Source organism: Hyalella azteca, unplaced genomic scaffold (genome assembly GCF_000764305.2).
Source record: "Hyalella azteca isolate HAZT.00-mixed unplaced genomic scaffold, Hazt_2.0.2 contig5945, whole genome shotgun sequence".
Classification (NCBI taxonomy): Eukaryota; Metazoa; Arthropoda; class Malacostraca; order Amphipoda; family Hyalellidae; genus Hyalella; species Hyalella azteca.
Window position 1 is genome coordinate 17,446 of NW_025936119.1, and position 13,077 is coordinate 30,522.

The 13,077-nt window shown below is 34.4% G+C and overlaps 1 protein-coding gene across 1 annotated transcript in view; it reads left to right on the top strand.

Annotated features, from left to right (window-relative positions):
- The window catches only part of LOC108672765 (sodium-dependent nutrient amino acid transporter 1), a 13,077-nt gene extending 564 nt beyond the window's left edge, over positions 1 to 12,513 (top strand). Inside the window, exons 2-16 of the mRNA XM_018160495.2 lie at positions 213 to 263; positions 530 to 598; positions 1,685 to 1,738; positions 2,307 to 2,507; positions 2,885 to 2,969; positions 3,224 to 3,476; positions 4,193 to 4,328; positions 5,912 to 5,962; positions 6,487 to 6,590; positions 7,148 to 7,337; positions 7,695 to 7,886; positions 8,178 to 8,277; positions 9,271 to 9,450; positions 9,857 to 9,951; positions 11,510 to 12,513. Coding sequence (XP_018015984.1) covers positions 213 to 263; positions 530 to 598; positions 1,685 to 1,738; positions 2,307 to 2,507; positions 2,885 to 2,969; positions 3,224 to 3,476; positions 4,193 to 4,328; positions 5,912 to 5,962; positions 6,487 to 6,590; positions 7,148 to 7,337; positions 7,695 to 7,886; positions 8,178 to 8,277; positions 9,271 to 9,450; positions 9,857 to 9,951; positions 11,510 to 11,851 — 2,103 coding nt within the window. The 3' untranslated portion in view covers positions 11,852 to 12,513. The remainder of the gene's footprint in view (positions 1 to 212; positions 264 to 529; positions 599 to 1,684; positions 1,739 to 2,306; positions 2,508 to 2,884; positions 2,970 to 3,223; positions 3,477 to 4,192; positions 4,329 to 5,911; positions 5,963 to 6,486; positions 6,591 to 7,147; positions 7,338 to 7,694; positions 7,887 to 8,177; positions 8,278 to 9,270; positions 9,451 to 9,856; positions 9,952 to 11,509) is intronic.
- The last annotated feature ends 564 nt before the right edge of the window (positions 12,514 to 13,077 follow it).

Genomic DNA, 13,077 nt, shown 5'->3' on the forward strand with positions numbered 1-13,077 from the left:
GGGAAAAAGTTGTAATTTTAGATTTTTCTTAATCATTTTACCACAGAAGTTGAAATAAATAATAGCTCAACGTTCATGAAACCGCTTAGATAATAGAGAGCTAATATACAAATAATCACGTTTCTAATGTTATTTTCCAATAACCGAAATTTATATTCCCTTCATGAGGATTTACTTATGATGTACCGTGATGGATTTTCTTACTCGGTCAGGCGGTGCCAATTTACGCCTACGAGAACCCTGCATTCAAAAAGGATGAAGAGGTATGAATATATAGAAGGATTAGATAATAATGCACTATTCATTGTATTTTTAAATGAGACTAAGAGAGTAAAACGTTAAAAATCAATGGCAAAGCAGGAGCAATGCGATTAGTGTAACTTTTTGCACTGCTTTGAATTATATTATTCCACCACTATCAGAATATCTGATTCTTCTTTATTGTTTTGCAAAATTACCTATCAAAAGAAAATAAAAACTGAATTATTGAAGAAAATTTGAAATATTTAAGACATACTCAACTCCATAGATTGTCGGTTATGTGAGCAAGAAGCATACGTCCTCTTCGTATGGGCCAGCGGCGAATGACAAGACGAAGGTAAAGTATAAAATAGATTTAGGAAAAATTCTTTATTCTTATTTATTTTTTTTGTACGGCACGCATAGACACTTCCATTATTTTCAAAGAGTTCTTAGAGAGAAAAAAGATTAACTTTCAAATATTATTGAAATTAAATATACGTACACGGCGACGTTCAGTTATCGCGACTTTGTGGACCATGCTTGTTATAATACAATTCTTTGCAATAGCAAATCCTAATTATTGCACTTTTTGCGTATTTAAATATTATTTGAGGTGTTTGATGGAATTGGTATTTGTATCGCTCTCAGTATTAGCATTTTAATTTGCGTATTGTTTACTGAATAATATTTTATTAAGGTGAAATGCAGTATCCAAATTTACAGTAAGTACTTGGCGTCAACGGCATTTCGTCATCTTTAGAAATTTTTTTCAGTTCATATAATAAAAAAATAATAAACTATTTTATGAACTGATACGAAGAATTTAGAAACGTAATGTTATGCATTCAGCTTAACATAGTTTGTCGGCACTGGAATTGCAAGGTGTCGTATCACATGGTTTCCGAATACTGGACCTACGCATGGATACTGAAATTATGTCCCCTAAAGTTAATTAAATATACATAATATTATATCATAACAAATCATAAATAATACCAAAATATCCTGCAATTCAGATACCCAAAATCTAAGCCTTGCATCCAGCCCCAGCACTGGAACAATTTAGCACAATATAGCCTGATAGGAGCGAGCATTTAGTAAGGACATTTATACGATGGCCAAGTAGTAGCCCTAAAAACTTAAAATTAAATGTAAAGTCCCAATAAAACATGCCCCAATTGCGCGACATTGTGATACAGTACTTCATCAAAAAAGAGGGAAGCGCAGCAAGATTTCGAATTTGATTTATCAATACTTTTCCAATAAGGCGTAAAATTCATTTCATTTATGAATAATTTCAACTTTGTAGGTAATTGGACAGAATATTTCAGCCAACGTTCTTCCACAGTAATGTAATGTTGTGTATTTATTGACTTAGCTTGTGTTTATATTAGGTTAGACCTCGTCTAAACGATTTTTTAACTAAACACTGCTTCTTCAGGAAACTCAAAGGCCTTCAGACGCCAGTTCCGCATACAGCTGGAGAGACGCGGAGGTATGTTAAATCTATACCAATAGCCTACAATCCTGTAATCATTTGTATCGGAAGAGTCAAGATTGGTGCAATCAGTGATTCTGTTTAAAAAAATTAAAAATAATACAAATATGCGTTGTTGTATCATAAGTTGACATTGCAGCTTTCCTATAAATGTCATTTGAATAAGGATTTAAAAAAAAGGGTTTTAATTAGACTCTTATGCTTGTAGAATAGTAATTATTACTGAATTGCATAAATGTCTTAACCACGATTAAAAATTATTTTAAAGAGCGCGTAATATGTTTTGGTAAAATTTTGTAATCCCTCAATTATTTCTGTTGAATATCGTGAATTCAGGCTCTTATAGCATTAATAGTGGTTTGTTGGCTGCTAGTGCTGATTACAATAGTGCTGATTGCAAGCGTCCGATGGCTTTGATAATGAATCATCCCTCACAATAATAAAATAATTCAAGAGATTCTCGTTTCCATAAAAATTAATTAAAAGATTCAAGCAACGAATTATTGAACAAAAGCTCATTTTTAGAATAATTCTAGTAAAATAATCAAAATTTGCAAAACAACAGAACGCTGACGGGAAGACTTCCCCACCAGAGGAAGATGGGGAACATAGAGATCAGTGGGGGAACCCCATCGAGTTCCTGCTGTCGTGCATCTCCATGTCGGTGGGGCTGGGGAATTTCTGGCGGTTCCCCACTACGGCTTACCAGAACGGGGGAGGAGCCTTCCTCATCCCCTACCTTGTCGTGCTCTTCTTCATTGGAAGAGTAAGAATAACTTTTATATAAGTCAATGAATAATAAGTCCGATTCCTCACAATCACCGATGATAAAAGCTTTTAACCCTCACTCATTTCCAAGGGGGGTCACTTAGAAAATGGTTATGACTAAAATAAGATATGAAGGCAATAGTTATATTAATACATATTATTTTCAGCCAAACTAAAGCCAAAGTATAGCATTACTATTGAAATTAAATCGATGTAGCTGGACTGCTCATATAACATTAACCGTTCAACTGCACATATGAGCATTCAAGGTTGATTTCAGTGGATCTATTTATAAGGAATTATTTATTCCACTACCGTGAGAAAATAATTTTTATAATACATTTAGTATTCATTTTTTATTTTGAATGTCATCAGCCCCTCTACTTCTTGGAGCTGAGCCTTGGCCAGTTTACGTCACAGAGTATGGTGAAATACTGGAATGTTTTACCCGCTTTAAAAGGTAAAGAATGCAATATTAGGTGAATAAATTAAGTTTAAGAATTAAGTACTTTTTACTTGATGATTTTACTTGATTTTACTTATTTGTCAATAAAATCCTTACTATTACATTGATAAATTGAGTTCCTAAGAATGCAGACTCAAAATTAACTTCCCTGTTAAAACGACAACAAAATATACAATAAACAGTTGAATCCGCTATATACTGTATATATATGAATGAATTAATACGCTCCGTATATAAACTTATTGCAGGGGTGGGCTACGCACAAGCCATCGCGTCATCGTCAGTCGTCTGCTACTACAGTTCCATCATCGCCATCTCGATCTTCTATTTAGTGATGTCCTTCCAGTCGCAATTACCGTGGGCTGTTTGTGATGAGTCCTGGGCCAACAACGACACTTGCATTGAAGTCAACGCGGGCGACGCCGCAGCAAACCTCTCGGGGATTGCAGTCGGGGGCGGGGGTAACTCGTCTAAAGAGATTTCTGCTCTTCAATATTTCAGGCGAGGGAAATAAGTTTAAGAAATTATTCAACGTTACTGTAAAGTTTAAACAAAAAATATAACTCAGTACTCACTGCAGCGTGTGACAGAGAGCGCATTTTCTCATCGACGAAAACGTGGTCACGGACAGACAGACGGACGGACATGACGAGCGAAATAGCGCATTTTTTCTGTAAATGAGAAAATGCGCTGAAAATGGGCTATCAGAAAATGACTGCCGTTCTTATAGGGAAGACTTTTTAAGTGACAACTAAACACATTAATCCGATGGGGTCCGGGAACATTTCTTAGCGTAAAAGGCCGCAGTCACATCTGATGCCTGGCGATCATCACAGCTCTAGAAATGGGTTTTCATAAGTTGCTTAGGTTAATTATGTTCTCTGTTCCCATATTTAGTTTTCTCCCAAAGACATTCTCTTTTTCCATATTGAATGGCAATCTTTGACGTGAAATTCATAATTCAGTAAAATTAGTTATATAGTTGAATGCTATTCCAATTTCCATGTTGCTCGCTCAAGTTAGTTACAAGGTGGACAGGGTGGCCCAGTGGTTACAGTTCAGAGTACCAAGACAGGAGCAGAGAGGTGCGGGTTCGATCCCAGCTCTGTGCGTTGGTTCTGGTCAGAATCGGCGAGGAGGCCGAGCGGTTTAGCACAGCATAATTGAAGTAGATTCTGCACAGAACCTCTATTATTATTATTTTTTTTAATTTGCAGGGACTACCTCTTGCAGCAGCCAGCGAACCTAGACAACGGTCCCGGAGTACCGGACTGGAGACTCGCCATCTGCCTTATCGCAGCCTGGCTTATCATCGGAGGTTGCTTGTACCGGGGGGTCAAATCTTCGGGAAAAGTGAGTTATACCACTTCAAAATTAATGCAATTAATTGTTGTATCTAATATCAGAGAAAGTATTTGTTGATTTCCGTCGTTCCGTGAATTATTTAATAAAATAATTGAACGCACCGAATAATCGCGGAGCAAGAGGACACTCGAAACCATCGAGGTAGTATTTTAACGACCATTTCCTTAAAAAAAACTCGACAGATCTTAAATCCTCCATTAATTTGTCGAAAAATGTGTGCATAAATAAAAATCAGACGGTAAATGGATCTTTTTAACATTTTTACATAAGCTAGATACGCGCCCAGAAGACTTTTTCTAAAATATTAGAAAATTTTACAATGTAGTTCAACCACGCTGCTTCAATATGTTGACCCCATGTATTAATTCAAAATTCTATAAAAATAAGGCTACATATGTTGTACATTTTTGGATCGTGGTTTCTTCTGCAGTGCAAATAACTTTGCAATTTTATTTCATTTTTTGCGGAAATTAATATGTTATAACAAAGTGGCAAATATTATACCTACTTATATAATATATAATACCAATATATCAAACCGAATAATCGCGGAGCAAGAGGACACTCGAAACCATCGAGGTAGTATTTTAACGACCATTTCCTTAAAAAAAACTCGACAGATCTTAAATCCTTTATTAATTTGTCAAAAAATGTGTGCATAAATAAAAAACAGACGATAAATGGATCTATTTAATATTTTTACATAAGCTAGATATGCGCCCAAAAGACTTTTTTGCAAAAGTGCGATCATTGAGTTATGAATTTCTAACGAAATCTCAATATCATGACATTTCTCAACATAATACAAAGTTAATGCAAGCACATGTACTATTACCATGTCAAATCTAAATATTCTTAACCCGCAAGAATTCTGTGTTGTAACAGAATTTTGATAATGTTGCTACAATCCGGTTACGCATAAAATGCCCCCCCACACGGCATACATACAATGCACATTTCCTTACCGTATAATAATTTCGAATTCAAGCAACATTACTGGCAATGTCATCGTAATATTGTAATTCAGATTGTATATGGCAACAAAATTCTAGTTTAGTTCAGTTATGTTTTGTTATAGATTTGTTTTTGTGGTTCATAAAAATTTTGTGAATTTCAATAATATTTTAATAGTTAGCAGCATTTTACAATATTTTAAAGATATTGATTGAATATCTTATTTCCATACGCAGCAAACTAGTGACGGTGTAGTATATGTAAAAATGGTAAGCGTCGATGATTGTGGTATGTTCACCCAAACTACGTTATACGTTGTTAATAATTTCATTTCGTACGTTAAGCTGTTTGTTTAATGCATGAATTTTCACGTATATTATCTCCCATGCTGTGTAAAATATTTTTTCTAAAATATTAGAAAATTTTACAATGTAGTTCAACCACGCTGCTTCAATATGTTGACCCCATGTATTAATTCAAAATTCAATATAAATAAGGTTACATGTGTTGTACATTTTTTGGATCGTGTTTTCTTCTGCAATGTAGATTAAACTGTGCAATTTTATTTCATTTTTTTTTAATTATTATATTATAACAATGTGGCAAATATTATACCTACAATCAACCAGTTCATCACTCCGCGGTGGGAGAAAATCATTGAAGCCAAGGTATATTTCAGTTTAATATAAAATCATAATTACGAGTGACTCATTTATTACCTGCAGGGGTTTCGCAACGCAATATTAATTTTAAAATGTTATATTTTATTTGAATTTTTTTTCACCGTCATCTTCATTCTCCATCACGATCGATTTCGATGATAACTCGAAAGTTCGTGATCGCAGTTTTAATTTAATTAATTTAAAATCAGTTAATGTATTTTATAAGAGTGAATTTTATATAGAGTTTCAATATTAACTCTNGCAAAAATTGTTTGCTAGCTGATCATGCTACTTCATTTTCCAGGATATTTTGTGGTGCTCGAAATCCGCTTATGATGTCTGTTTTTAAGCTATTTTTTGCGTACAATTTATTTGACTTAGTCAATAATTCAATACAAGTAAAATAAACGAAAAATTATTTACTACGGCAAAGGTTTTGTTGAATTAATTTTTTATACTGAAATAAGCACACTTAAGCATGCTAAATTCGATCCTTCTTCCCTGTGATGTTTCTTTTGCTATACCTACAGGTCTGGTACAACGCAGTCACTCAGTCGTTCTTCAGTCTGTCTGTTGGCTTTGGTCCCGTCATCATGTACTCCAGTCACAACGACTTCAGACACAATATCTACAGGTTATAAGCCAGCCAAGTTCTTAACTCTGTTATTCCTACCATCTTGACTAAAATAATATACACTGGTCATCGTAAAATTTAGTAAATAAGTTCAAAAATCAAAATTTAACGACATGCAACGCTAGACATTTAGACCTTTAGGCAGAACATTCACAAGCTTTGAATGTTCTGCGATGTTAAGAATCGGCGACAGGCCTACGGCCTAATAAACGCTGAAACCGCTATTATTATTATTATTATGATGAAAATCTTAAACTTATGCCAGTATGTCTACACTAACCTCTTCCGTGCAGTGATTCGCTAAGCATTAGCCGGAACAACACCTATACATTCTTTATCTTTTCGCTACTATTTATTCAACTCGCATCTCTCAATAGACACTCGCTAATCATCAGTCTGGAAAACATCTTAAACTCTTTGTCGTTTCATTGCTCATAATTTGTCAACTTTCACTTGCCAACCTTCACTCTACTGTGACTCTCTGCTCGTACGTCTGAAAAAAAACCTTCAATTTATTATTTTTCACAAGAACTTATTCACCATCTCTCACACAACAGAGACTCGCTGATCATCAGCCTCATGGACACAATCACCTCGCTGCTGGCAGGCTTCACCATCTTCAGTATTCTAGGATATCTTCAGTACGTCACCAACACTAAGAATTTCGACGACATCGTCACCGGTGGCACGTCGCTTGTTTTCGTCGCCTATCCTACCGCCATAGCATCATTTGAGACCGTTCCGCAGGTTAGAAAGTAATTCGTTCTAAAAAATTCTAATCGTCAATATCCATTGCAACATACATCTGAATGGAAACTTTTAAGAAACAATTTTATTTGTGCCTACTGACAATTATTTCTAATAAATCTCGCGTATAGAATGTTTACGTAATGTGTACCCACCGGCGATCAGGAATCTATGGCCCCTTGATGATGCGTAGCTATACCTAATGAATATTTTCTACTTAATCATTAAATTATCGCATCATATTATTGCATTATCAAACTTTCCCTCCCACACCAGTCACATCATCAAAAACTTTTACATGCTTATCACTCACCACTTCTCAATATAATTTTGTATTCTCTGTTCCATCTTCGTCAGCTTTTTGCAGTGATCTTCTTCCTGGTGCTGCTCACTCTGGGCATCGGTTCAGCCATGGGGCTTGCCAGCGCGGGCATCAGTGTCGTCCAAGATAAACTCGTGCCAATTTTTAAAAATAAAATAAAACCAGAATGGATCACCGTCGCCATGTGCATCATATTCTTCTTCATCGCACTAGTTTTCATTACACCGGTCAGCTGATCTAATGCAATATATTCTGATCTACCGATAAGTCTTCCATATAGTAGTATCATTCGCCTCGTATGCAATATGCTCTGGTTCCATGTTCATGTTAAACAAAAACTCATGATTTCTGAAGTACAAAGATTAAACGAAAAATTTTCCAGTGAATAAAGTGGAGATTATTCAATATTCAAATATTTCTAAACAGCAAGTTTGAAATTAGTTCTTATCTTGAGGAATATCTAAGGATATTTCTTCTGTTATCTTGTTTTATCTAATGTAAAATGAAATGTTTTCCAGGGTGGACAGTGGGTGTTGGATCTCGTTGACTTCTTCGGTGGTGGATTCATCATCTACATTCTGGCTACCATTGAATGCGCATGCCTCATGTGGATTTACAGTCGGTCTATTTATATCGCGAAATTGTTCATGAATCTAATGGGAACGTATTAGTTTTGATATATAAATTACCAAATTATTTTGAAATTGTCGTGAATTTTTTGCGAGATTTGTGAATTTTCGGATTTGCGGATTTTAATTTCAGCGTTTGTCCATCTCCGAAAAAACGGGGATTATTTTAATGCAAAAAGTGATAGGATTGAGACTTTCTAATTCATTTTCAAATAAAGAAGATTTCAGCCTCTGATAGCAATGGATACTGAAAATAAATTGTACTAGATTCGTTGTCATTCAGTCCCGTTCATAAAATTTGTCGACCGAACATTACTTCCATGGCAAGTTGACGGCCAAACCATCAGATGTACAACCAAAGTCTGGTTCATATTACAATTCCCTTACATAATACTATATTGCCGTATATATTAGTACACCCGTATATATTTCTATTTAAATTTTTAAGAAAATTTAATATTTCTGTATATACTAGCACCGAATGCATTACTATTACCGTTAATACGTAGTACGAATTACTAATATTTTATGTTCTTATTTTCTTCACTAATTTCCTAATCTTAGATTAAAACAAAAATGTCCGTTGTTTGGTCAAAATGTCAATGAGCAACATTCAGAACCTTAATCCGACAACACGGTCGTTTAAGTCATATCATCATCCAATCCTATTTGCACTTTATCCCAGGTGCAGCAACAAAGGCAAATTAAAATGTTATTTATGATTCCTAACATGGTCAGGCATTGTATTATCCATTCAACGGACAGAGCTGGGCAACGCTGCTTTGAAATGTAGCGGCCGCTACCGCTACATGCTCTAAATGTAGCGGGCGCTACCGCTACCGCTACATGCTCTAAATGTAGCGGTCGCTACCGCTACCGCTACAATTGCTTAAATGTAGCGCTGCTACCGCTACCGCTACATGTAGCGCGCTACTGCTCACCTCTGTCAGCGGGAACTAACTTAATTTCATTTAATTTTCAGCGTACGCCAGATATCGCAGAGACGTACAATTCATGATCAACATCAAGCTGGGCTTCTATTGGCGGTTCTGTCTTCAGTTTTTCGTGCCCGTGGCACTCATCGCTCTTTTCATATATTTTCTGCTGGACTTTAAAGTGGTTACTTACAATGGCGGACTGGCTTTTCCGCTCATTGGTCGCGGTGAGTGATAAATGACGTGTTGAAAGTGCAACTACGAAGTAACGTTTATCTGTTTGAAAGTAATAAATGTGTCTCTTATACACATCTAGATNTAAAACCAATGACTGTACTATAGCAAATATTAACTAGCTCGTTCAACATTTTTACGTTATTTCAAGTCACGAATCGGGAATAACTGATTCTAATAAATATTTAAAAACTCTTGAATATCTTTATTGCACTTTCAATTGCAGGAATATCAAAATTTCACTGTTAATTTGTTGCAATAGTCCACGATAAGAGAACGCAGTTCAATCAAGCTATACTTCCTACTCAAATCATCTCTATAAATCTTATCGGCTAATTAAACCATGAATTTTCGATATTGTTATTTCACCAGTAATAAATACTAACATTTTTTGAGCAGTGTTCGGCTGGATTCTCTTCGGAGTATCGATGGCTATGCTGCCAGTCGCGTTTTTCTTCACTTGTAAAAATATGGAAGGCGAAACTATTATTAAGGTGAGTGCTGTACAATGCGGTATTTTTGGTTAATTATTTGGAGCATATTTAAATCCTTGCCAATGAACCAATCATCCGTATTCGACTACAACGTTCATTTATTTGCAAAAGGGTCTATATATGACATATATTATTAGTAGTAGCTGAACTCTTTTACGTTTCCCTAAGGATAATAATAATAATAATAATAATAATAATAATAATAATAATAATAATAATAATAATAATAACTGTAAACAACTCTAATATCACTGTTAATATAAAGATTAGGGTCTCTTTTCTACCACAGCCTTGCTTTGTATGATAAAAAATCTCAAAGTCCATTCATATTTTAGATTTTATGTTAATTATTGCGGTATTCCACCCATGATTAGGCCCTAAGCTGATAACATGTACAAAGCTATCCCATCTTACACGGAGGTTCAGGTTTCTGTTAAATTTGTATCCAATAATAAATAAATTATTTACAGAAAACCTGAAGTAAACTCGAAGTAATCTTCGGAAGGGTGATTCACGCAAACAAAATCTACGCATATGTTACAATACTAACCAATATGGGCGTTGTTTGCAATGATTTCAGGCCTATCATCCATCAGCCTTTGATGGGTCTGAACTATATCATCCATCAGCCTCTGATGGGTCTGAACTATATCATCCATTAGTCTTTGATGGGTCTATTTGATGGGTCTGAACTATATCATCCATCAGCCTTTGATGGGTCTGAACTATATCATCCATGATCCATCAGCTTTTGATGGGTCTGAACTATATCATCCATCAGTCTTTGATGGGTCTGAACTATATCATCCATCAGCTTTTGATCGATGTGAATTATTTCATGCAAAATATCTTCAATACAAATGGTGACGTGGTTCACATAGGTATCGGATAATCAAAGTAATAGACAAGTGGTTCGCATACCGTATTATCAAAGTAATAGTCAAGTGGTTCGCATACCGTATTATCAAAGTAATGGTCAAGTGGTTCGCATCCAGTTTAATCAAAGTAATTGCTTATTCTTATCAGGAGCTAAATGGAATTTATCAATGCACGATTTTTATTCAAATGTATTCGAATGATCTTGCTGATGACTATACATAGATTTGGACTTCACTTGAAAATCCCATCGTAGATAACGTCGTGTGTGTTGTTGACTTGAAGATTATTATTATCTAACAATATAATCGTATCAAGATATTTAATAAACGTAATTGATGAGTTATTTGCGTTGCAAAAAGTAACATGTAAAGTTTGAACTGAGGGATACTTTCGTTTCAATTTAATGTTGAATTTAAATAAATCTAAATGAATCTGAGTGGAGATTTATTAATTATGATGTAAAAACTTATATTCTTTTGGTCAGTCTCACTGTATCATCTTAGAATATAAACGTGCAACAAGAATGCATTCATTTTATTTATTCGATTGGCTTTCTTCATTTTCATTTATAATTTTTTTGCGTTTTATGCTTATTTTTATTTTTTTTTGTAGAAAAAGAAAGAAGCTTCAACTGTTGCCTCTCATGACTCATATATAATTTCTTATTTTTCTCCAATAGAAAATAGTAGCGTGCTTCAAACCGAACGAGAAGCATGGCCCAAAGAACCCTAAAGTAAGAAAAGCTTGGGAAAGATTCAAAGAATATGACATCAACAAGCAAATGAAGAAATTTGCTGAAATACCACTTGAAGCCACTCAGGACGAAAGAAAGTGGAAAGACTACCAGGAAATTCAGAAAATAATGAAAGAAAAATTGCATTACTGGGATACATTCCAAGAAGAAAAGAAAGTTTCGTTCGTGAAGAGAAGCATAGGACGATGTTGCGGTGATAAAAATACAAATGTTGATACGAAAATACTCATTTGTGCGGATTTGGTGCCCATTGTGCTTCAAAATTGAAATAATGATAATAATAAGCTTTAATTGAGTCTACTAACAAATATTTGAACATTGATCACCAGTTACATAATACGTTTTAGTTTGATTAACGTATTGTCGATTTGCAATATACCTTTTAATTAATTTATTTCGTGATTAAGTTTACTCTAAGAAAAAGCATACGATTTACTACCTAAAATTTTCAAAGAATTTTTTACTTCAATTTGAAACACAAAATCATTATTCTGACCATTCAAGCTGCAAAATCAATGTAGATTTCAAAGCAACAATTTTTAAAATAATTAAAAATACAAGACTATTATTCATATGTATACTGAAATATACATATTTATACAAATATTACTTACAATAATGACCGCATAATACCCTGCAGACGCTAACTGTACGGAACCTATTTCTATGGAATATTTTTGGTACATATAATTTTCTTTCTAACATTTCCATATTATCATTTTCTGTTTCATTAATAATGATTCATCTTTAATTATTAATTAGCCATGCAAACTCAACTTTCTCATTTCATGAAAGGAATTCATGTATCAGTAATTCATTTACTAATTATGCATTGTATTTCATTCATTTCTGAGATACCAAAGAATAGGGTAACATGTGGCAGCGAGCCCACTGCGGGTCATTGGCCCATGCGGGTTTCTCGCTAAGTATGGCAGATATTGGTCCGTGTTCTCTACCGCCGGTCGACAGTTTCACTGGGATGAAGTGTACGGATTTACGTTTTGCTAAGTGTTATTTTTTTCTGATCAACTAAATATATTTTTTCTAGTCAAGGATACATTTTTTCATGTCAAGGACGAATTTTTTATCGCAAGGATATATTTTTTAAGTCAAGGATATATATTTTATGTCAATGAAATATTTTTCTTCACGTCAATGATAGCTTTTTTAAGCCAAGAGTATATTTTTTTCAAGTTAAGGATATGATTTTTTGAGTTGTTAATAAATGAATGAATGTCGTATTTTTTATTACATTTTCTTATTTTTAACTGTAAAGTGTTGTTTTATCATTTTTAAACGAAAAATTTGCAATTGGGGTAAAGGGACCAAGGGTGGGCGTCTTGCCCCTAGCACATGGGCCCATTACCCCAGGGGTGGGGCAATGGGCCCATTTTGACACTTTTTACAAAATAGTGTATCATTAAAAATTTAATAACTCTATAGGCGTCTAATTCACATCATACATTCCTCATTAGTTGTACCTTTAAACAAAA